Source organism: Monodon monoceros, unplaced genomic scaffold, assembly GCF_005190385.1.
Source record: "Monodon monoceros isolate NGI ecotype Baffin Bay Population unplaced genomic scaffold, NGI_Narwhal_1 Super_Scaffold_7, whole genome shotgun sequence".
NCBI lineage: Eukaryota > Metazoa > Chordata > Mammalia > Artiodactyla > Monodontidae > Monodon > Monodon monoceros.
The window spans coordinates 55,243,360-55,265,309 of record NW_021703784.1 but is presented as its reverse complement, the minus strand read 5'-3'; the positions used below and the strand labels follow the sequence as shown (position 1 = coordinate 55,265,309).

Here is a 21,950-nt window from a genome sequence, read left to right as displayed (position 1 = left end):
GCCATTCCAACCCAGTGAGATGAGTGTTATAGTTATGGGAGTAACTAGGAGAGGCCCAATCCTAGAGGAAGTGACAGAGGGAGATGACACATGGAGAAAAAAGCTTGTTCCTGATTTCCTTACCTCAGTGAGCGTTGTCACTAAGCATCCACCCCTGGTGTCATTCTCAATTTCCCCCTCAACCTCAATCCATCACCAAGGTACATCAGGTCCACAGAATGTCTTTTTGGTTCATCCAATTCTTTCCATCTTCCCTGGTCCCTCTGTACAGCTCCCCCCAGAACTCTGTTAATTCCATGATTATAGGACAGAGCTCAGCATCAGAGTTGTTTCAGCGCTGGGGAAAAGCTCAAATGTCTTCTAGGACCAGACAATAAGTGAGTGAAGCTGCCAGAGACCTTGGCACATTGAAAAGCGCTTTTCCATATAACAGGGAAGGAGAGTGCTGCTATGAGGAAATGTGGGCCCAGTATTTTGCTAGACTTTTCTATATTTTTAAGAAAACCTAGAATAGTTTTATAGAGAAATCTGATTTTTAAATGGAGGCAAACTATTCAGGTTTAAAATAAAACTGTTCATCACAAGGAAAAATTTTTTCTTTCTTTTTTTTTGTGTCTATATGAGATGACGGATGTTAGCTGAACCTTTTGTGGTAATCATTTCTTGATTACCACAAGCCATTTCATGATGTATGTAAATCAAGCCATTATGTTGTATGCCTTAAACTTATACATTGATGTATGTCAATTATTTCTCAATAAAGCTGGAAAAAAAACTGTTGGTGAAGTGTTAAGGAGTGAAGTGTGCTGATGTCTGCAAGTAGCTTTGAAATGCATCAAAAGATGCATCGTTGTGTGGATAGAGGGATGGATAAATATATGATAAAGCAAATATAGCAAAAATGTTAATTGCAGCACCTAGGTGATGAATATATGGGTGTGCACTGTACAGTCCTTCCAACTTTTCTGTACACTTGAAAGTTTTCGTAATAAAATGTGAGGGGAAATTTTTTTAATTGAAAAAGAATTGTGAGCCACTATTGTGACTTCTGTTGCAAGTTGTAACAGACTATGAAAGTGAGGTAGAGGTAAATGGGTTAATAATATAAAGGGAATTAAACAGTCCTTAGGGGAGAAAAAAACAGTCCTTAGAATATTTAATACATATTAGATACTATTATTATTATCATTTGGAACAGAGGACATGGACACAGATTGGAAGAGATAGGCGCCTCAATGAATTTCATTGAGGGCTTTCAGCCAATTTTCATTACAGCGTAAAGTGTAGGGACCAGGGTTCCATGCATTTGTTGTGTGAGCTTATACCTATAATTTCCATCTCTGCGCCGGACGTTGCTCGTTTTTAAACTGATGAGAATTGGACTCTAAACTCCCTTGTAGTTTTTAAGTTCCGATTGATCTGATCCTGTTTCTTCCCATAGGTGTCTCCATTACTCTTCTCTTTCCTTTTACCTCCTTCCTAAAGTAAAAACTACATTTCCCATGAGCGCCTACAGGCGTCGACGTCGCGCAGTTCTTTGTCGTAGTACAGCGCCCTTTCTCCGCACTTCCTCCCACTAACCCCTTCTTTTCCTTTCGGCGGCGCGTGGCGGTAAGATGGCGGTGCAGATATCCAAGAAGAGGAAGGTGAGATACACCGGGGCCCGGTTGCAGGGAACTTTGGAGCCGCGCGGGTCAGGAGTTTCTGTGGGTGCCGTCGCGAGCCCCGCGGCTCCCTGCCATGCCTCGGGCAGTGGCTGGGCCGCGTGGCATTCCCGTGGGCCGCGGATGGCGGTTGATTGAGCGCAGGCCCGAGCCGGGCGAGCGCAGTATGGTGGGGATGGGAGAGAGATTTCTGCCGGTTCCGGGCGGAGAGCAGAGATGAGCACCGGGGACCCCTCCTCCCCCGGAGAAGGCGCTTGTGAGCATTTCTTGGTCAATCAATAAAATTAGTGAACGTGTGGTGTTTTGAGGGCATGAGCCATTTCCCTCATCTTAACTGTGGCTTTGGGAAAGGGCTGTAGCAGTGTATTCTTCTTGTCTTCTTACTAGTCCTGTCGGGGTGCAGCCTTCTGACCCCAAAGATCTCAGTCGGGAAGGTTACTGACAATTTCTTGTTCTAGCTGGGGCCAAGGAAAAGTTCTGGGGAAATGGAGGGGGGACCTGGGGAAGACGCTTCCTTGAGTTTAATTTTTTGCTTTTCCATGGGAGAGAAGTGTGTAAAGCGCATTTGGTTTTAGACAATTTGCCATTTTGTGTACGCATAACATCTATGTTAAGATGAAATCCACACGCTTTTGTGAGTTAGGATTTGCCGACTTTGTGAAACACCTGGGAATAATTAAGGTGGCTGGGATTCTCATGGGCCCAGTTTTGTCTACAGGTGAGACTGCTTAACTAAAGTCAGTATCTGCTCTTTTTGCTGGTTGCAAACATAGTGTTCCTGCTGTGCTGAATTAGTTCTAAATGTGCCATTTAAGAGCAGTTTTTTGTTTAGCGTGTGTACATACAAATGACAGTTTTAAAACCCTTCAGTGACGAGAAGATGACGAGTCTGACTGGAGGTGTTCTCTTTGTCCATGTGGCCCCTACTCTGTGCTGCGTTCTGTGGCACAGTTTTAAGGGCCCTGGGTCAAAGTAACTTCCAAAAGATGACCTAGAGGCATTTGTCTGAGAAGGGTTGCCATGTTTCCTCTGGAACAAAGGTAAAATAATCGATGATGGGTCATTTGTTGGAGGCGTTGAGTTCTGATGAGGGTTGCATTGGCTGAAAGGCTGGGCTAGAAAAAGTGAGCCTGTGCCCACATCCTAATTTTGAATTTACTTTTTGGTTAGTTCGTTGCTGACGGCATATTCAAAGCTGAACTGAATGAGTTTCTCACTCGGGAGTTGGCTGAAGATGGGTACTCTGGAGTTGAGGTCCGAGTTACACCAACCAGGACAGAAATCATTATCTTGGCTACCAGGTAAAAATTCGTTTTTCTGGCCATCGCCTGTAATTGTCGTATGTACTAAGGTGGTCTATTCTGTAAACTTAGGGGGACAACCGATGAATTTAGTCTTACTGATTGTAATTTTTTTAAGCTGCATTTAGAAAAAAAATTAACTCTAGTTCTTGTCATCCAAAATTTATACTTGGCTTGTGTCAGATGAATGAGATTTTACTACCACACGTGCGCAAGATTTAAAATCACATCTGGAATTTTATGAGAGCTGTGAATTGTCATTCTTTATTTTCCCCAGGACACAGAATGTTCTTGGTGAGAAGGGCCGGCGGATCCGGGAATTGACTGCTGTGGTTCAGAAGAGATTTGGCTTCCCTGAGGGCAGTGTAGAGGTGAGTGGTCCTGGTTTATGCCAGAGGTTACTGTGGACCTGGAAATGGCTCTTTAGGATGGTACTTCTGAAAACCCATATTATCATCCTGAAAAGCTCTTTGTGATCAGTGAGTAATACAAATGGATTGGTATTTTGTTGAAGTTCTTCTCATAAGCAGTTAGCAGGATTTTACATTCACCTTGGGTATAGTAATGATACATATGAAGGAATGGATGCCCCATCGGTCTCCTTGGTGTGGCCATAGAAAGAGCTAGGGGTGGGAGGGCAGTGAGGAATAGTTCAGCCTATGTCACTGAGTGTGTGTTAGGTGTGGGCATTAGAAGTGCTTTAGTACTTGGGTAGTACAATGATACATAAAATGGTGTATGCTTGTATAATGGATGTACTGGTTTTTATTTGAAAACAGTGGCAAAGGTAACAAGTTTAAGGATGTGCCTTGTTTCCTTCTTAAAGCTTTATGCTGAAAAGGTGGCCACGAGAGGTCTGTGTGCCATTGCCCAGGCAGAGTCTCTGCGTTACAAACTCCTAGGAGGCCTTGCTGTGCGGAGGTAAGTGTCCTGAGATTTTTAATGGTTGTGTCCTTTTGTGGGTCAGAATATCAGCATTTTGTTCACTTAGTAAATGAACTCTTTTTATGTGACAGGCTCGGCTAGTCTCTGAGGGTTTTAACAAAAAGACGTTGCTAATCCATGTCGTCACTGAACTGGCAGCCTAATAAGAAAGACTTGTAAAGAATCAAGTTTTTAAAGAGTGGTGGGTGCTTTGGTGGAGAACTATTCTGGGTGTGCTTTGGGAGTAAAACAAAATAGAATGGGGTGGTGCGGGGGAGTGGTTAGGGTTCCTTTTGAAGTCATTCAGATCCATTATGTGTTGTTAATTCTCTGGGGACTGTAAAGAGCTAAGACTCATCCCTGATGAGAGAGCTTAATATCTAGTCAGATTTCTGTGTATGTAGATAGTAACATGAGGAGTGAAGGACATGAGGTGGTTAGATTGGCCCTAGCGCTGGGCCTGCTCGTAAGATTGCAGCTGGCAGTTCTTCGAGTAGTTCCACTCTGTGGAGTAAATGGAAATGCCTTGCCTGGGTGTCTGGAATTTGTTAATACTTAACGCAGAGCCCTGGGAGGTTTTTCAGCGGAGGAGGGACGCTAGAGCTGTGCTGTAGACAGGTTGACATGGTGGCAGTGCTGTGGGCAAGGATGTGCAGAAGACTGCCCACCTGGTTTGAATGCCAACTCTGCCGCTTAGAACAGTGATTCTCAAAAGTTTGGTCCGTGGGCCAGCATCACTGCCATCACCCGAGGACTGGTTAGAAGTAAAAATTCTCAGTCTCCAATCCGGGCTCACTGAATTGGGAAATGGGGGTGCAGCCCAGCTGTCTGTCGTCATAATCCCTCCAGGTGAATTTTGCACACACCAGAGTTTAAGAGTGGTTCATTTTAACCTTGAGGCGTTCCTAGTGTGCAGCCAAGGTTGGAAAGCACTTGGTTAGAAGGAACTTCGTGTGTTTCCCTAAGGAATTCCCTAAGATTAGGTGTGATGGGAATGGAAGAAAGTTTCTAGCTCTTGGGCCAGGCTCTGGTCAGACTTATTCTCCATTAAAGGAACATTGAAAGTAGTCAGTGCCGGCTAATGAGTGTTTTTTCTTTAGCATGGTGGGGTTGAGCAATCCTGTCTGGTGATAACACAAATGGCCATTTGTCTCTTGCGCTCCCAAAGGGCCTGCTATGGTGTGCTGCGGTTCATCATGGAGAGTGGGGCCAAAGGCTGCGAGGTCGTGGTGTCGGGGAAACTCCGAGGACAGAGGGCTAAATCCATGAAGTTTGTGGATGGCCTGATGATCCACAGTGGGGACCCTGTTAACTACTATGTTGATACTGCCGTGCGCCACGTGCTGCTCAGACAGGGTGAGCAGCCAGGAATGCTTGGGGCAAGGGGCTTTTTAAACGGGTGGACGTGGTTTTATATACACACCTCAGTGTTTGGGGAATTTGGGAGTCGTGGAGCATTTTTTTGTTTAGCTTCGTTGGAGAGAGTTGGTTTGTCCTTGTCTCGGCCACTTGTGTACCCTTCAGTGATGACACGATGACGAGTCAGAAAGGGCACATCCTGCTCTTGGTCCTTGTCAGTGCCACGTTCTGTGGTGCTGTGCATGGGTTCCTTTTGCAAAAGTGTCCTCTTCATTGATTGATTAGAGGCATTTGTCTGAGAAGGGACCAGACCCAGGGCTTCTTGAGTAGCCTCCTGTTTTCCTTCTGCCCCATCCCATTGTGTAGTGGGGGGCGATGGAACCATAGCTCGGTCTTAACTATGGCATCTTCTAGGTGTGCTGGGCATCAAGGTAAAGATCATGCTGCCTTGGGACCCAACTGGTAAGATTGGCCCTAAGAAGCCCCTGCCTGATCACGTGAGCATTGTGGAACCCAAAGATGAAATACTGCCCACCACTCCCATCTCCGAACAGAAGGGTGGGAAGCCAGAGCCGCCTGCCATGCCTCAGCCGGTACCCACAGCATAATAGGTATGTCTGTAAGGCCCTCTTGGGGCAGAATAGGACCCTATCCCATTGTCCTTGTTAACACTTGTGTCCCACGCTGTGAGAGCACCTAGTGAATAAAAATTGGATTACACTTGCTTTACATGAGAGAACACAGGTTGGAGCCAGGGACTCATTTAACATGGAATGCTATTGGGAGGAGTGTGTGCCTTTGGTCTCTTTAAGACATTCCTACGTTTACCACTGTTGTAAATATGAGTTTTTCTTTATTATCCTCCCTTAAAATTTTCAAGGCACTCTTGGCTAGTAATTAGCTGTTCTGAAGCAACCCCCTTAAAACAGTAACAACAAGCCTCTCCTGTGCCCAGCGCCTGTTGTGTTGTTTCTAGACATTCTTTGTGTATTAATTTTCATGCAAACCGGATATTCAGGTGTATTTTCTGTTCTTATTTTACTTTATTTGTTTTATTTGGTTTCAGGGTCTCCTTGGCCGCTGGATCTGGAGTCTGGATGTTGCTCTATAAAGACCTTTAATAAAATCTTTTTAAAAGACCTGTGGCCTGACTAGACTCTACATCCAGTATTCAGACTGATGGTCATGTCACTCCATGAGACCATTGCTTGATAGATTCTTAGGGTTGTCTGGTTCATAGTGTTCGTGTGCTTTCCCTAAAAATCCTGTTGGTTTCCATTGTACTTGTGAGGGGAGGTCCGGAACAGGAGGACCCAAGCAGAAGTAACCAAGGAAATACCTTGTGGGGGAGTAAATCTGGTGACGGTGATGGCTGATTGTTAACAGGGCGGCACCTTGATTGACTCAACCTGGAGTTCAGGGTTAGCTGTTTAGAAGGACGTATTTAGGATCATTTTCTCTATTACACATAGAAAATGTAATGACCATTACATTTTGGGTTATGCTGTGCTCTAGGTGGTGTTCATTTCTAGGTATATACATTCTCATTTAATCCTCAACATCTCTAAAAGGGAATTTGATTGTGCTGCTGATGAAGAAAGAGCCTGATGCTCAGAAGTAAGTTTGCCTAAGCATTATAGAGCTGCGATTAGAATCCACATTTCTATGTCCTGTTCTCTTAACCATTACACTCTAGAAAAGTATAAAGAACATTTAAATTATCTACAGTTTTATCTGTGATATTTTGAAGGTGTTTGCTGATATGTATTTATTAGAAATTGGGTGCTTTTCATTTATTCAGGTGAAACTAGTGAGGGACAGGCTGGCATAAAAATCCTACAAGATTAATTAGAGGTAGTGAATTATGTTGAGAGCACGCCGACATTATCTGTGTGTGTCCCCTTTTAACAGAGCCTTGGATGTTTCTACTGTCTAGAGAGTAACATCTCATTGTTTTTGTCAGTGTTAACGGAGTTGAGACCATGTCTCAGTAGTAGAAATACTTTACAATTCTCCAACCACTGAAATAGCTCATGTGCTAATGACCATTTACTGTGTTCCAGGGAGTGGGTTCATGTAAATGTTTTATCTTGTGGCTAGGAACTAGAGCCTGAATACAAAAACATTTTTCATTTCCCTGTGCTTTCCCTTACCCTGGAGTGGCACATTTCCAGGAATGAGCCCTTTCTCAAGCGAAAGAAAGTTTTATGGAAAGGGCTGAGAGAGGTGGTTACTGAAAAATCTTAGCGTGAGAACTGAGCTAAGCTGATTTATTCCTGTATTTATTTCTGGGCTTATGATGTAGTTCATTTATGAGGAGACTGTTGGTAGTGAAACCATTTCAACTAATTTGAGCCTGTGCCTGTGGAGTAGTGGTGCTGGAAACACGTTAAGACAGTCCTGGTCATCTAGAATCTTAGTGTCTAGTACTGGCATTGCCAGTCAGTTCTTTGCATATTTGATCAGGTGATCTTTTAAATTTATTTTCCTAGTGAGTTTTCTGCAGCAAACTTAAAACTGGAGGTCAAGTCTGTCATTCAGTAGTGCTGTTAACATACCACCAGGTGGTGCTGTAACAGGAAAGGTGTACCAAAGTAGCTTGGGGAGGGACAAGTAAACTCATGAAGTGTAACACATGTGCAGAAAAGTATGCAAATTATTAGTGTGCAAGTATGCAGCTTGAATTATCAGTGTGAACACCTCTGTCTACCCATTACTCAGAGGTGGAGGAGGGGTTAAATTAAGTGTTAAGTTACTTAAGAAAATCACGTAAGATGTAATGTAGCGCTGACATGAGCATTCCATAATCACAGCTCATCAAGAAGTGCAAACTACCTTAGAGGATGTCATCACTACCACCCTGAGATTCCCAGTGAATGATTTTTTCAGCCGTCCTTTTCTTTGCTTCACTTCCTTTGAGGTTCAGGTTTCCAGGTGTGCATCTGACGTCTAACCTTGTGGCCAGACTCATGCCGTGACCCTTCCCCTCAGTAGGCAAGGTGTTGATGCTGGTCAGCCAAGACCATGTTGTGAAACGGCCTTGGGACCGCCTGGTGGGAATAATGGCTGTTGGCAACATGGAAGCAAGTGCTGAAGCCTTCCACGGACTCTTCACCAAAAGATTATTGTTAGGCTCTGAAGAGTTACTAGGTTCTGGTCATTAGGACTCCTGGCAGCTGGTGATGGGGGCCTCAAAAGCTGGGTGCTGATTGAACCACTTGCCCATCAGGCAAGGAAAGAACACCTGCTGGCATGGGAGAGTGTGGGAATAGGCCTAAAGGGCAAACAAAGGTTGGAGACCAACAGCACTGTAGAACCAGGAAAGGCACAGGAACTGGTGGGGTCCAGATGATGGTGAATTTTAGAGAGATGGGTTCCACCCCCAGACAATCTGGTTTTGCAAACCACTATTGAAAAGGCTGCTATAACCCACAGCAGAGTGTAGGCTTGGGGCTGGCACACCCTCCCATCTCCCCACCCCAGGTCAGCTAATCTCCACTCCTAGTTGGGAAATGAGGCAAAGGCTGTGAGGATGTCAGCAGAGTGAGAGTGGAGGATACCTTTCCCTTGCAGAGCGCTTTACAAAGGAGACTCAATGGGTTGTGGGGAGAAACTGGGCTTTGCAATCAGAGATCTGGGTTTAAATGCTGGCACCAGCACTCATTCACTGAGAGGATGCCTTTGGACTTTTCTGATCCTCAGTTACCTCACAGGGCTGTTATGGGAGTTAAAGGAGACCTAAATATCAGTATGTTTCCCTAAATATCAGTATGTTTCCCTACTATGTGTCATTTATATCATCTGGAGACAAGTTACAAGCCCAGGCCTTCAGGTCAGTCAGTCTGGATTCAAAATTAAATCCACAACTTTTAGCAGTACAAGCATGGGCACATCAGTTACATACCTGTGCCTCTGTTCATCTGCATGTTTTTAGCAGTGCCTGGCTCATAGCAAGTGCTCAGTAAATGCTAGCTGTTATTACTACCTACTTAGCATATCTGTCCTCTTGGAAATCATTAATAGCTAACTTCATGGTAATGGATTCTCCCCATCCTAACTGTAAGGGCCCTGACCACAGGGGCCATGCTTTCTGCTTCTACAGGGAAGTGGGCATAGCTGGGCAGGTATCACTAGCCCCATTTTACATGGCCTTTTTCTGTGCCGTGTTTCATTTAGTGATTGTTTCTGAGCTCCAGTGTGGCTACGTATAAATGAAGCTGTTGTATGTCAGTAAGGCCTGTCAACATCAGACCAAGAAAACATTTAGGTATCGTTGATAGTCAACATTTTCTGTCTCAAAAGATAGTTTTCCTTACTATTTTCTCCCTAAGAGACATGAGATCTTGACATTATTTTATGAAATGGCTATTAAGCCATTTCCCTATTTGTTACTAATCAAAGCTACATTTATAACTTGATAAGCAGCATGACCATGGTGAGGAGATTATTGTTATAGATTATTATATGCCCTGAGCCTGCTGTGGGTGTATCATTTAATCTTCCCAACATCCCTCTTATGGGCAGATTCCATTACTAACTTCATTTTATAGCAGTGTTGATTAACCCATGCAATACATCTTAGGCTTTGGAAAATACAGTTTGACCCTTAACAATGGGGGCATCAGGGGTGCAGACCCTAACTTAACAGTCAACTCTGTATATGCGGTTCCTCCATATCTGCTGTTCAGCATCTGTGGATTCAACTAACCCTGGGTAGTTTAGTACTATAGTATTTACTATTGAGAAAAATCCGCATATAAGTGGACCGGTATAGTTGAAACCCATATTGTTCATGGGTCAGCTGTACTTAGACTGTCTCAGAGAGATTACCACTTCTCATTTGAGAACAAGTAACATGAGATCCTAGATTGGCAACAACTTATCTGATCCCAAACTCTTGTTTCTACAACAACAAAAAAGATGGAGACCTGTAGCTCTGAAATTCAAATGAAACCACACTTCTGCTGCCCAGTCCTGTATTGCACTAATAGTTCAGCCGGCCAGGTGCAGCTGGGCTTTTGTCCTCTGGTGAGGACAGCTATGATGGGTTCATCCTGCCCTCACTGGCAAGCCATTGACTGCCCCCATGACGAGCTTGCACCCGACAGTCCTTTGTGTGGTGAACCAGAGAAGCTGGAGCCATTAAAATCCAAAATTGCCTAGAGAGAGGGTAGGGCTCCCATAACCTTTAATAATGTATTTGCTTTACAGAGGGAGGGGAAGGGAGAGCATAGGTACTGTAGGGGGGCTGCTTTCCCATCAGGAGGGGGACCAGAGGAAATGGATCTTTTACTCACTGATTTACCCTTAATATACCAGAAAAAATAGCCATCACTATTTACCACCTGGGCCCATAAACACCCCCCTTTTATATTTTAAGTCACTGTAAGAATAAAGGAATAGTGAAAGTCAATTTTATTATAAATTTTAACAAGTATCCAAAATATTTAAAATTTAGCAAGTATTAACAGCATAACAATATACTAAAAACACTGGATTGTAAACTTCAAATGGTGAATTTTATGGTATGTGAATTGTATCTCAGTAGAGCTGTCATATATACATATATTTGTATGTGTATACATACGTATACATATATGAGTTATAACAGCAAACAACTTCACATTTTCATTGTCTAGAAGGATATATACCCCAAACGAGCAATGTTACTTGAAGGCAGTGAAATGTTTATCAGCTGCCATGAAGTGAAGGTATTCCTCTTGTAGCTGCTAATTCCAGATTTCAAATACATCTCTAATAAGCTCTAGCTTCTGGGGCTCTTTTGGTTTTGTTTAGTATTACACTTGGATTGTCAACACGCAGTGCCTCAAAAAATTTTGGTTGGGGCTTCCCTGGTGGCGCAGTGGTTGAGAGTCCGCCTGCTGATGCGGGGGACACAGGTTCGTGCCCCGGTCCGGGAAGATCCCACATGGCTGGGCCCGTGAGCCATGGCCGCTGAGCCTGGGCGTCTGGAGCCTGTGCTCCGCAACGGGAGAGGCCACAGCAGTGAGAAGCCCTCATACCGCAAAAAAAAAAAAAAAAAAAAAAAAAAAAGTTTGGTTGCTTATAACTTTGTTGAAGAGAGGATAGCCATTTTCTTTGCTTCATAATTTTAAAACATTTTCACTTTTAGATTTATAAAGGTCAATTCAGATGACCAATGAATTTTTAAAATTTCTACAGCATCTGTTTTTCTCCACTCATCTTTATGTACAGCTGCCTTCAGCTTGTCTCTATGAACTGTAACAAACTACCAAGTAAATTTGGGGGCATAGTCATCATAAAAGATACATACTGTCACATTGTCTTTGAGCACAATGGGATAGTCCAGGTTTTTGTCACAAAGAATTGTGTGATGAAATCTTTCCTCTTGAACAACTTAATACAGTAGTCCCCCCCTTATTTGCAGCGGATACGTTCCAAGACCTCAGGGGTTACCTAAAACCGCAGATAGTAGGGAACTCTACATATACTATGTTTTCTCCTGTACTAATGGGTGGGTAGCATATACAGCATGGATATGTTTCAGATTTATAAAAGAATTCAAGTCCGTATAGTGATTACAAAGTAGAAAGTTTTATTCTATTATGTAAGAAGTAAAGTTCTCCTTGTTCTTTGAAAGCCCGCTAAGAAAGAATTACAGTCATAAAATATCAATCTTTACAAATAGTTCTACTCAAAAAAGAAACTCAAAAGTTAAATTTGGGTTCATCGTTTTCTGATTGCATACCAAGAGTTGTCTCTGTTCTCAGCCAGTGAGAAGATGGCAAACCCATGTGTGGCTAAGGGGTCATGGACTTGTCTGGCTTCCCTCTGAACTGAATGGTAACAGTTCACATTCAGCAGGCAGCCTGGGGTGCCAGAGAGCAGTGGACTAGGAGCCAGGGGGATCCTTTGTATATGGTCTCGGTCTAACCAGTAGTCCTTGTAATTAGGACACGTGGCTGTCACCTTTTGCTTGTGTTCCTGTGAGCCTCACTCACCAGGGACAAGCACCATGTCTCATCAAGTCGGAAGCCCAGAAGGTCAGGGACAGTATCCTATCAGGCTGGAATTTCCCACGTGGAAATGGTGTATCTCCTACTTCTAAACAACTGCTTTGCTGTGCCCCACACCATTTTCTCAGATTAGCAGAGGCTGCATGGAGGAAGCAGACTTTGGAGATAGCTGGACCCGAGTTGGAATCCTGGCTCTGCCACCACCCACCAGCCCTGTGACCTTAGTTAGCAGGTCACTTCACAACTCTTGAGTCTGTTTACTCATTTGTAATCGGAGGTGGGGGGGGGAGGGGAGCAGTAGTAACTACCTCACAGGTATTATGAGATAGAAATCCAGGAAACCTTGATTTAAGGTATTCAGTAGAAGGGTTTGTTCCAGTCACTGGAGGACCCAGAGATGAAGGTGACACCTTTCCTGCCTCAAGAGGCATCCTATGGGTGTGTCAGGAGAGACCAGAGATGTCACACGAAGGCCTGGCCATATGTCAGGTGATGGAAGAAGGGCTGATAAGGAAGGAGTACAAGGAGGGAGTGGTCAGCTCTTGGGTGGACGGTGTCAGGTCTAACCAGGCAGACAGAGCAGGAAAGGGCATTGGCACTTGCATGAGCAAGCACTGGGGCACAAATGGCCATCATGGGGGAAACTGGGCAATCTGTCTGGCTACACAGAAGTGCTGAGCCTGGGTAAGATGCCCATGTCTCTGGGGAGAGCTTGCCCTGGATTTGCCCCTACCCTTTCCACTCCGGCTTTCCCCTGGGTAAGCAAGCAGTACAGCACCGTTGCTTTGTCCTGGGTGTTATGCATGGGGTGGGAGCAGGAAGGCTCTGAGGCTGGGCCTCTACCCCACTCCCCTCCCCCTCTGCCATTATCAACTGTGTCCAGATGGTCACAGGCTCCCTAATCTGGGATAATCGGAGGGTAGGAGCTCAGCTGGGACCCGGGCCTTTATGCTGCTCTGTGATGGGTCAGCCCCAGCTGGAGAGATCCCGCAGACAGGGCCCTGGGGCTTTGGAAGATGGCTAGGGGCTTAGTGCTGGCCCTGTGCTGGAGGAGATGGAGGAGCAGATGACAGCTCTTCAGAAGGCAATCTGAGTGCAAATAAGGGGAGCCCCAGGTGGGGCCTGGCTAGCTCCTCTGGGCCTCAGAAATACAGGCACAGAATCTGAACCGCTGGGCCTTGATTCACAGAGTCTGTGGCATCAGTCCTTTGTTCCCTCTCTTTCTACTGAGTTCACCCCTCCCGACCCAGCAGTTTTATGTTGCTGCCCTTCAGCCCCAGACCAACCCAGGCGCTTATAATGGCATCAGGAGCTTGTACCCCACGTTGATGTTGGGGATCTCACACATCCAGGTGCAAAGCTGGGCTCATTGGTGTCTTAGAGGCCTGTGGCTCTGGTGCCCACTACCGGGGGCCTCCAGTTTACTGCGAGTCTTGACCCCCGAGGCTGCTTGGGGTTCTACAACTGTTCTGTTTTGTTTCAGCTTCTTTCTTGAGCGGGGGAGCCCCACCTTGGCCCAGGCTTCTAGCAGTGATCCTGGTTTTAAAGCCTTTATCCCAGAATCTGAATTTAGAAGCTTGAGCTTCTGCCTTATGTTTTACAATTCTGTTTCTGGTCCTCAGACATGTTTGCTTACTTACAAGCCTATGCCTCAGTTGTCTGGCTTTTAATTTTATCTATCATTGCTATAGGTGTTTGAATTGGAGAGGGTGGTTTAGAAAGGGAGAACCATCCTGGCCAGAAGTGTCTCATAGATTCTAAAGCTTCATGGAATCTATGAGTCATAGATTCTGCCTCTTACTAAGTATGTGGCCTTGGGTGAGTCTCCTTATCTTTTAAAATCAGTTGCTTCTCTGTAAAATACAGATATTAGTAACTAGCTCACTAAAAGTTTTTTTTTTTAAGTGCCGATAATCTGAAATTTAAGAATAGTGACAATTCTTGGGAGGAATGTGCAAAGGGATGGGTTTGGAAATAGAGGGGCCTACAAAGGCATTTCTTAAGCTAGTGATCTATGTCTTAAGCTAGGTCGTGGGAACACATATTTATTTTATTATAATTCTTAAACTGTACAAAATATATTTCTTCTTTTTATGCATGAAATATTTCATAATTTTTTAAAATGTCCACGCTGCTATTATGAAGGTAAACGAGGTAATAACATATGAAGGTGTTTTGTAAAGAGTCAAAGCAGGGAGCAGATACTGGGCATTACTTCTCCAGGCAAAGGAGGCTTGAGCTGGAACACAGACCCAACCTTTGAAGGAGGTTTTATTTCTACAAGAAAAGGGGCAGTAAGCTAAGAGGCTGTTTACACCGAGGTGCCATGAGGGGAGCAGTGGTGAACCTGAGTTCTCCCTCCCCTCCCCACCTCCTGGTTCAAGTATGAGTCACCTGCCCAGGCTCTGGACGATGGTGACGCAGCCATGGGAGCTGGTGCAGCGCTGCAGGGATGGCTGGGCCTCCACCTGCCCACTGCTGGGGTCAAAGGTGAAGATCCTGTCGGTGCTTTCCCCATGATCATCCCTCCCGCCAAGGATGTGGACTTTCCCATCACACACAGTCACGCCACAGCTCTCCTGGGTGGACAGACAGAAAGACAATTAGCTACAGGGTCCAGCCTGGAGCTCCCTCTGTCCCTAGCTGGCCAGGCCAGACAACAAAACCTTGACCCACAGAATATGAGTAGGCAGTCTGGAAGGTAGAGAGGTAAGAATTGGGTGGACTTGACTTCAAGCTCTGGCTTGACCCTTACTAAATGAATGGCCTTAGACAAGTCACTTCACGTTTCTGGGCCTCAGTTTCCTCATCTGCAAAGTAAGAATAATAATAGTACCTTCTTCATAAGGTTCCCTTAACAGTTAATGAGATTAAGCATGTAAAGCATTTTACATAGTGCCTGAAATATAGTAAGCACTCCAATAATAATTACCACCAGACTCAGAGAAGCCAGAAATCTCAGGCTCTTAGAATCACTGGAGGTCAGAACTGGCAGGGATCACCAATCCATCCATACCCCTATATAGTCTCTTTGGAGAGGGAACAGAACAGTGCCGGGAGGCAAGAAATGCAGGGGTGGAGCGTCCAGGGCCTAGACCTCCCTTCTCTGATATCACTGAGGCAAGGGAAACTTACCAAGTCCCCTCTCCATCCTCCCCGCTCCTCCAACAGTAAGCTACCACCTGGTGGCCTACAGATCAGGAGAGACTGCAGGGTCATTGAAACCAAGCCCCCCATCCAAAGCTATAGCACTTGGGACTGGGGTTCTAGGTTCTGCCTTACATGGCTTTAACTGGTGGCCTCAACCTCTCTAAGGCCAGTCTCCTTATCTTTGAAGCCCAAGGCTGATTATCACTGTGAGACAAAGCTAGAGAACTACCGCCTAGTAAAACCGCCTAGCATGGAGTCAGACACAGGACTCGCTACCTCTGAGAACCAGATCCTTAGAAGTGGGTTTTTACTCCTAAATGGAACCAGTGCCAGGGCTGTGCCCAGGCCCCTCCACTTACCACAGGGCTGGGGAGGACAGCTGCCTCCCCCCAGACATCCATGCCAGGGTTGTAGGTGAAGATTTTGCTCATGAGGCCCCCAACCACATAGATGGTATCCTCCAGGGCGACAGCCTCGAGACACCGCTGCGAGAAGGGCGCTGGTGACCGCAGGCTCCACTGGTCCTCCTTGGGGTCAAAGCACTGCACCTGAGAGGAAGGAGTGGCAGAGGTGAAGCCTTGCCCCTCAACTGCCCTGCTGCCCACACCTCCTATCTCTCTCGGTCAAGGGGACTCATTCAACACATATGCCTATGTCCACCAGGCCTGAGCATGTGTGTCTCCCCTCACGTGTGCTCAGTCTGGTTCTATATTCCAGCTCCTCCCCCTGGACTCCCGTTGTCAAAAGCCTCCTCATCTTTCAAGGTCCAGGAAGAGGTCTGTATCCCAGGAGGTGGAGATACCGTCTGCATGGGCTCGCAGAGCAGGTCCCCCATGGAGGTGCATTCCTGGCTGCATATACTGTCAACCCTCTTCCTCCCTGGTGTGCTGAGGTCATGACCAGATTCCAGCTGGGATGTCTTGCAGCCCCCATTTCTATAGCTGTCCACAGGCCTCCTAGGCTCACAGGTGTTTATGACGCCTACAATTTCTGAGGGTTCATACCTGTAGTTGCCTGCTCACCTTACTCCCTACTTCCTCAGTTGTGTCCTTGGAAACCCCCAGAATGGCCTATTCATGTCAGTGGTGCACAAGAAGGTGCTAAAGGGCATTCCCCCAGCCAGCCCAGGAAGGTGTGCTGGGAGTGGAGGGGGAATGAGGAGGGTGAGAGATCCTAGTTTGGGAAAGAGTCAGATCTCGGGATCACATGCCTGTGAGGCCATCAGGGTGGGGAGGGAGCTGCCACAACGAAGATCAGTTTTTATTCACAGAAAGCCTAAATGTACAATAGAAAATTTGGTAGACATTGAAATGATGGCTGTGAAGAGTTTCTAAGCATGTAGAAAGTGCTTATACTTGGAACAAGAAAAAACAGAATACAAAATTTTACTAAAACTAAAACAAAAGCAAAAGTCAACTCAGAGGAAGCTTAGAAGGCATTGCACCAAATATTAATGGTAGTAGTTATCCTTAGGTGGTGAGATTATGGATGATTCTTTTTTCTATTTCTCTGTTTTCTAAATTTTTAATAATGGTTTTTTGGGTTTTTTTGGCCACACCACGTGGCATGTGGGATCTTAGTTCCCTGACCAGGGATCGAATCTATGCCCCCTGCAGTGGAAGTGCAGAGTCTTAACCACTGGACTGCCAGGGAAGTCCCAAGTGTATTGTATTTTGGAATGGAGGAAAAGCATTTTAACTAGTCCCACCCTTGCCCTCACTTAATTTTTTAGATCTATGAAACCCATATGGCACCAGCCCAAACATTCGGGTCCAGACCTACTGTGTGACCTTTGGGTCATCTCTCTGAATTCATTTCCTTGCCTGAAACATGGGGATGACTCCTCAGTGCGTGGACGAGGACATGAAAGACCCTGCTCTGCGCCAGGCACACAGCAGGCCTCCACCACCCTCTCAGCTCACCTTGTTGGTGTTGACGCCGTCCCGCCCGGCGCCCCCCATCACGTAGAGCCGGCCGGCGCAGGGTGCCACGGCAGCTGAGCTCACTGCCTCTAGGAGCGGGGCCGCAGCAGCCCAGGTGTTGGAGAAGGGGTCATAGCGCTCTACGCTGCACAGGCGCCGCAGGCCGTCGAAGCCGCCCACCACGAACAGCTGTGGATGAGGGCATCGCCAAGAGTCAGGGCTGTCTGCGTCTCGGCCCCGCAGCCTCTGGCTGTGTGTGGAGAAACTATCCCACCAGGGGCGCATCCCAGCTCCTGGCTCCGCGTCCTGACTCCCCATTATTGAACCTCCCTTAGCAGATTTTCCTGTACTAACCGGATGATACTGGTTTGTAGGATGGGTGTTGAATACAGATTAGATCTGTAAAATAACTGGCACCAAGTTGATGCTTAATAAAAATACCTACTAATTTCTTAAAGGTTTACCACCTTACTTAAGTGATGCTAAGAAGCACTTTTATTTGCATTTCTGAATTCGGGATGTAGCTTGCAAAGATAATTGGCAGATTTTTTTTTTCCTTTTTCTTTTTGGTCTTAAGTGGCAGAGTCAAGATTCAAACCGAGGCTCGTCGGCCCCAGAGCGCACACCCTTGACCACCTGCTACTAGGCTGTACTATTACAGTAATTACTATCATTATTAGCATTAGCATCATTATGCAACTTTGGGCAAGTCCTTTTTTCTTTTGGGGGCCTCAGATCCCTTCTTACAGAGAGCGGATTGTAAAGGGACTTCCCCCAGTTAGTCCATAGATCTCTACCTTGAGCCCAAGGCAGCAGCTGCCGGGTGTCCCTACCTGCCCCTGCACGACCGCCATCTTGTGCCTCCACCTGCCCTTGTGCAGCGAGGCCACCTTGATCCAAGTGTGCAGATGGGAGCTAAACATCCACACATCACGGCTGTTGATGTGGCCTCCTAGGGAGAGAGAAGCAGCTGTTGTTCCCAGGCCCTCTTGCTATCCCCAGGGGAGCAGGGACTGTGTTTTATTCTCTGAGTCTCTAGGGCTCGAATCTCAGGGAGGGCACCATCCGTTGGTATCAAACCGATCTTTGCCACTGTCAAGACAACAGGGGAAATTCTTAATTTCCCTATAAAATTGGGTTGTAATGGGAATTAAATAACTAATGTAAGCTGCTTAGCATAATGCACAGCACATGCTAGGCTAAAGAGAAGTGATGAGTACTAATCTGAGTTGAAGTCAACATTGCAAGGGTGGAGTCACACCAGTGATTGGCTCTGCAGTACCACCTCAGCCAGTAACTGTAGGTTATCAAGACCGATCTGCTCCTATAGCCTGGTTGGAGGGAAGAACAGAGGGCGGCGCACGGGAAGTGATGAGCCAATCCTGTGGGACTCCGGCTATGGCTCCGCCCTCACCAGAGACATAGATGTCATTGCGGAGAGTGCAGGTCGCGAACTCTGAGCGCGCGAAGCCGGGCACGCTGGGCAGGGGGGTCCAGCGCCGGCTGTCGGGATGGTAGGCGTCGGCGAACGGCAGCTTAAGGAGCCCCTTGCGATCGCAACCGCCGATGACCACGATCACTTCAGCTAGGTCCATGAATCTGGCGTGGGGACAAGCCCAATGCCGGTTAACCCACACACGTGTTTCAGCCCTATTTCACCCGCTCATGGACTGCACTATATGGTCCTGCTGCCCTTCTGTGCGCTTCTGCTCCCCACCCTCCGCATGCTGGACTCTGCCACTTTCAGCCTCCCCTCTGGCTACTGAGGGGAAGAGGGGCACTACTCCTTACCCCGTTCTACTGACCTCTAAGTTACAAGAAAAGAATCTTTACAGAGTCCTTACCCTTACCTAGAAAAATCACCTTGTTTAATCCTGACTTTGGCTTGCAAAAGTCATGTAGCTGTAGGAGACAGAGGTGGAATTCAAGCCCAAGTTGGTGTGCCACTAATTCTCTTCACCCTTTTCTGACCTCCATCGTGGACTAATTTTGCTGTGTCCCTCCTCCTATAACCATCTCCTAAACTTATCCCCTAATCACTAAATCCATTGAACCAGGCTACACGCCCTTTCAGCAAATCATTCTCCCTCCCACTGACCCCACCAGAATTTCCAAACCCTTTAGCCAATTCCTACCTAATTCCTTTGACAAATATTGAACATCTTGCACCAGGCCCTGAGCTTACTGTTGGAGATACAGTGATGAGTAAGACAGAGTCTGTCCCTTATTCCTGTGAGGGTGACAGACCATCTTGACTACTCCACCCGAAGTCTTCTGGTCTGGTGTTCCAGGGGTGGGAATAAGCCTTTCTTTTTTTCCCCCCAAGCCCTGCCTATTTATACCCCTTACTAGACTGTGCTCCCTGAGGGTAAAGGGTGTTTCCAAGTCACTCCTGAGTCTGCACTGAGGCAGAATGTGCATGAGATGTGAGATCCCTGCATTTCCCCCATTGGACTATGAACTCTTTAAGGACCCAGCACCAAGCCTATGAAATGTCTGTTGTATGTATGACAGTCTCATTCAAGAGGCATGATCAAGTGATAGGATTAAAGGATGATGGCGGATTGAGAGAGCAGTTGAACAAGGGAATAACAGGAAATAACGCAGGGCAGGAGGCAAGGGGCAGCTGGGAGGGAGGGGGCAGGGCGTACCTGCGCGGCCGGGCCCGCAGTGTGCCGGTCTCGCGGCCCAGGATGAAGCAGGCACGGGCCTCTAGCAGCAGCGGGCGGCACTCACCGCAGGCCTGCAACAACTCGTCAGCCTCTACCTTCTCCAGGAAATAGGCGGGCGCCAGCAAGGGCAGGCGCACGTGCTCCAGCAGGCGCCTTAGCTGTCCGCGGCGGGCTGGCGGGTCGTGACGCACCCAGCGCATGGCCGCTTCGAACACGGCCTCCTCGTGCGCCACGCCCAGCGCTGGGTCGGCCAGAAGCGCTGCCACCTCGTCGGGCGTCAGCTCCAAGAAGTCGGCGTGGCGCGCCACCTCGGCGAAGGCCTGGCGCAGCACGCGGCCGCAACGCTCGGCCAGAGAGGCGAGGGAGAAGGCAGCGGCCACGCGACGCAGCGCCAGGCTGTTAGCGGCGCGCAGGCGACCTTCGAGGAAGCGCGCGCAGGCCTCGCGCAGGCCTGCCACGCCCAGTCGCTCGGCCAGGGCCAGCACCGCAGCCGCTTCGTCCTCCGCGCGCAGCCGCACGCCCGCTCCGTACAGGTAGTCGAGCACCACGGCCAGCGCCGTCGCCACCGCTGTTCCGGCGGGGCCTGGCGCCTCGGGTACCACGGGCACCATAGCCAGGCCACGCTCTGGCTGCCCAGCCGCGAACAGGCTGCGGAAGTAGGTGCTGCCCGCGCTAAGCGCTGCGCGGTGGCATGGGAAGTCGCGGCCGCCGGCACGTAGCACCACGTCGGTGAGGGTGCCGCTCTGCCGATACGCATTCAGGGTGTGCAGGATGCGCTGTGCGTGGCAGGACCCCGCGCACGGCGCCTCGGAGCCCCAATCCAGCTCCGGCTCCTCCGGCACTGGGCCCTCCAGCGTCCTGCCGGGCAGAGAACACAGACCGCGTCGTCGGCAAATCCACCTGGCTGGGGCCCGGTTAGAGGGCAGGAGGCCTCTCACCCACCATTCCTTCCGTTGGTTCACTGGTTTACTGAGGCAGGCGCGCATTATCTTAACTGGTGTGCTTTCATTCATGCAACCACTCTTCCTTCCGTCCACCCGTCGAGATTCCTAATGGCCTCAATGAGCTAGTCCCAGCCTACCTGAAGGTCTAGACCCTGTCTTAGCTGTACCACCTCCTCCTCCACTTACCCTATCAGCCATACTGCTCTTTCTGTTCTTCAGACATACTAAGCTTTTTCCTATCAGTATTGGCAGGAGACAGATGGCATGCTCTCAGATGGGGTAACTTAAGGAGATTCTAATAAAGGAAGGATTTACAAAAGCATAGACAGTGTTTTGGGACTCCCACCAGGGATAGAGCAGTGCCACATGGCTACCAATAGCAGGGAGACTTTACCTCCCCAAGGTCTAAAGGCGGAGGGCTGGGAGATTATTGGAACCTGCACAAAATATCTGTATAAGGAGGGCCCTCTGACAGGAGCTGTAGCCTTTGGTCAAGGAATTCAATCGACCCCACAGAGATCCAGTCTGTGCGGGGGGGTATAACTCTACCCCCATCTCCTCACCCCGCCCACTCTCCTTGGGATCTCCGGCAGGTGCTCCCTGTTGACCACACCTTGATTATTCTATTTAATGTCTGCCCCTCCCCAAGAGTACAGGATCTGGCCCATAGTAGGTCGAGTGAATATATTAAGTTAGTATTTATTGAGAGCCTTTTCTGTGCCGGTCAGTGAACAAGACATAGTCCCTGCCTTCCTGGAGCTCGCAGTGTGGCAGGGTCCCATGGGGAAGTACAGAGCATTAGGAGACTGAGAATGATAAGTAGCATTAGCCAGGTGAAGGGAAGGAAGTGGAGGGAGGAAGTCTCCAGCTGAGAGAACAGCCTGTGCAGAGGCCCTGAGGGAAAGAGGACATGAGGTTAGAGCCCAGGCTGAGAGGAAAGTTGACCTTTTTCGTAAATTTTCTGTTCTCAAGGAAGCCCTGTGGGGGAGTGGAAAGAGCTGGCTCTAAGGACTGAT

At 47.6% G+C, this 21,950-nt stretch overlaps 2 protein-coding genes and 2 non-coding genes across 4 annotated transcripts; 3 read left to right on the top strand and 1 right to left on the bottom strand.

Annotated features, from left to right (window-relative positions):
• Positions 1 to 1,564: 1,564 nt before the first annotated feature.
• On the top strand, positions 1,565 to 6,388 carry RPS3 (ribosomal protein S3). Its single transcript, XM_029209547.1, has 7 exons — positions 1,565 to 1,646; positions 2,835 to 2,965; positions 3,243 to 3,336; positions 3,792 to 3,886; positions 5,058 to 5,245; positions 5,663 to 5,859; positions 6,315 to 6,388. The coding sequence occupies exons 1-6, from the start codon at positions 1,617 to 1,619 to the stop codon at positions 5,854 to 5,856; spliced, it is 732 nt and encodes a 243-aa protein (XP_029065380.1). The 5' UTR covers positions 1,565 to 1,616; the 3' UTR covers positions 5,857 to 5,859; positions 6,315 to 6,388.
• On the top strand, positions 2,529 to 2,678 carry LOC114887887. Its single transcript, XR_003791644.1, has one exon. It is a non-coding gene; the product is annotated as a small nucleolar RNA SNORD15 (small nucleolar RNA).
• LOC114887886 lies at positions 5,408 to 5,552 on the top strand. Its single transcript, XR_003791643.1, has one exon. It is a non-coding gene; the product is annotated as a small nucleolar RNA SNORD15 (small nucleolar RNA).
• Positions 6,389 to 10,485: 4,097 nt separating the features above from the next.
• Positions 10,486 to 21,938, bottom strand: KLHL35 (kelch like family member 35). The gene is made up of 6 exons (XM_029209594.1): positions 19,970 to 21,938; positions 18,733 to 18,917; positions 18,152 to 18,270; positions 17,319 to 17,507; positions 15,756 to 15,944; positions 10,486 to 14,825 (listed from the first exon to the last, which is right to left on the bottom strand). Exons 1-6 carry the CDS (start codon positions 21,001 to 21,003, stop codon positions 14,637 to 14,639), a joined length of 1,905 nt encoding a protein of 634 aa, XP_029065427.1. The 5' UTR covers positions 21,004 to 21,938; the 3' UTR covers positions 10,486 to 14,636.
• Between the last annotated feature and the right edge of the window lie 12 nt (positions 21,939 to 21,950).

What these genes read in the sequence shown, in the direction of transcription:
- KLHL35 (XM_029209594.1), bottom strand. Translation starts at nt 21,003, where the DNA reads ATGAATGAAAGCACACCAGTTAAGATAATGCGCGCCTGCCTCAGTAAA. An exon ending in CAATGACATCTATGTCTCTG is followed by an intron (nt 18,271 to 18,732) that starts GTGAGGGCGGAG and finishes CTCTCTCCCTAG; the next exon opens with GAGGCCACATCAACAGCCGT. An exon ending in ACGGCGTCAACACCAACAAG is followed by an intron (nt 15,945 to 17,318) that starts GTGAGCTGAGAG and finishes CCTTCCTCTCAG; the next exon opens with GTGCAGTGCTTTGACCCCAA.
- RPS3 (XM_029209547.1), top strand. Translation starts at nt 1,617, where the DNA reads ATGGCGGTGCAGATATCCAAGAAGAGGAAG. An exon ending in AGATATCCAAGAAGAGGAAG is followed by an intron (nt 1,647 to 2,834) that starts GTGAGATACACC and finishes CTTTTTGGTTAG; the next exon opens with TTCGTTGCTGACGGCATATT. An exon ending in ATCATTATCTTGGCTACCAG is followed by an intron (nt 2,966 to 3,242) that starts GTAAAAATTCGT and finishes TATTTTCCCCAG; the next exon opens with GACACAGAATGTTCTTGGTG.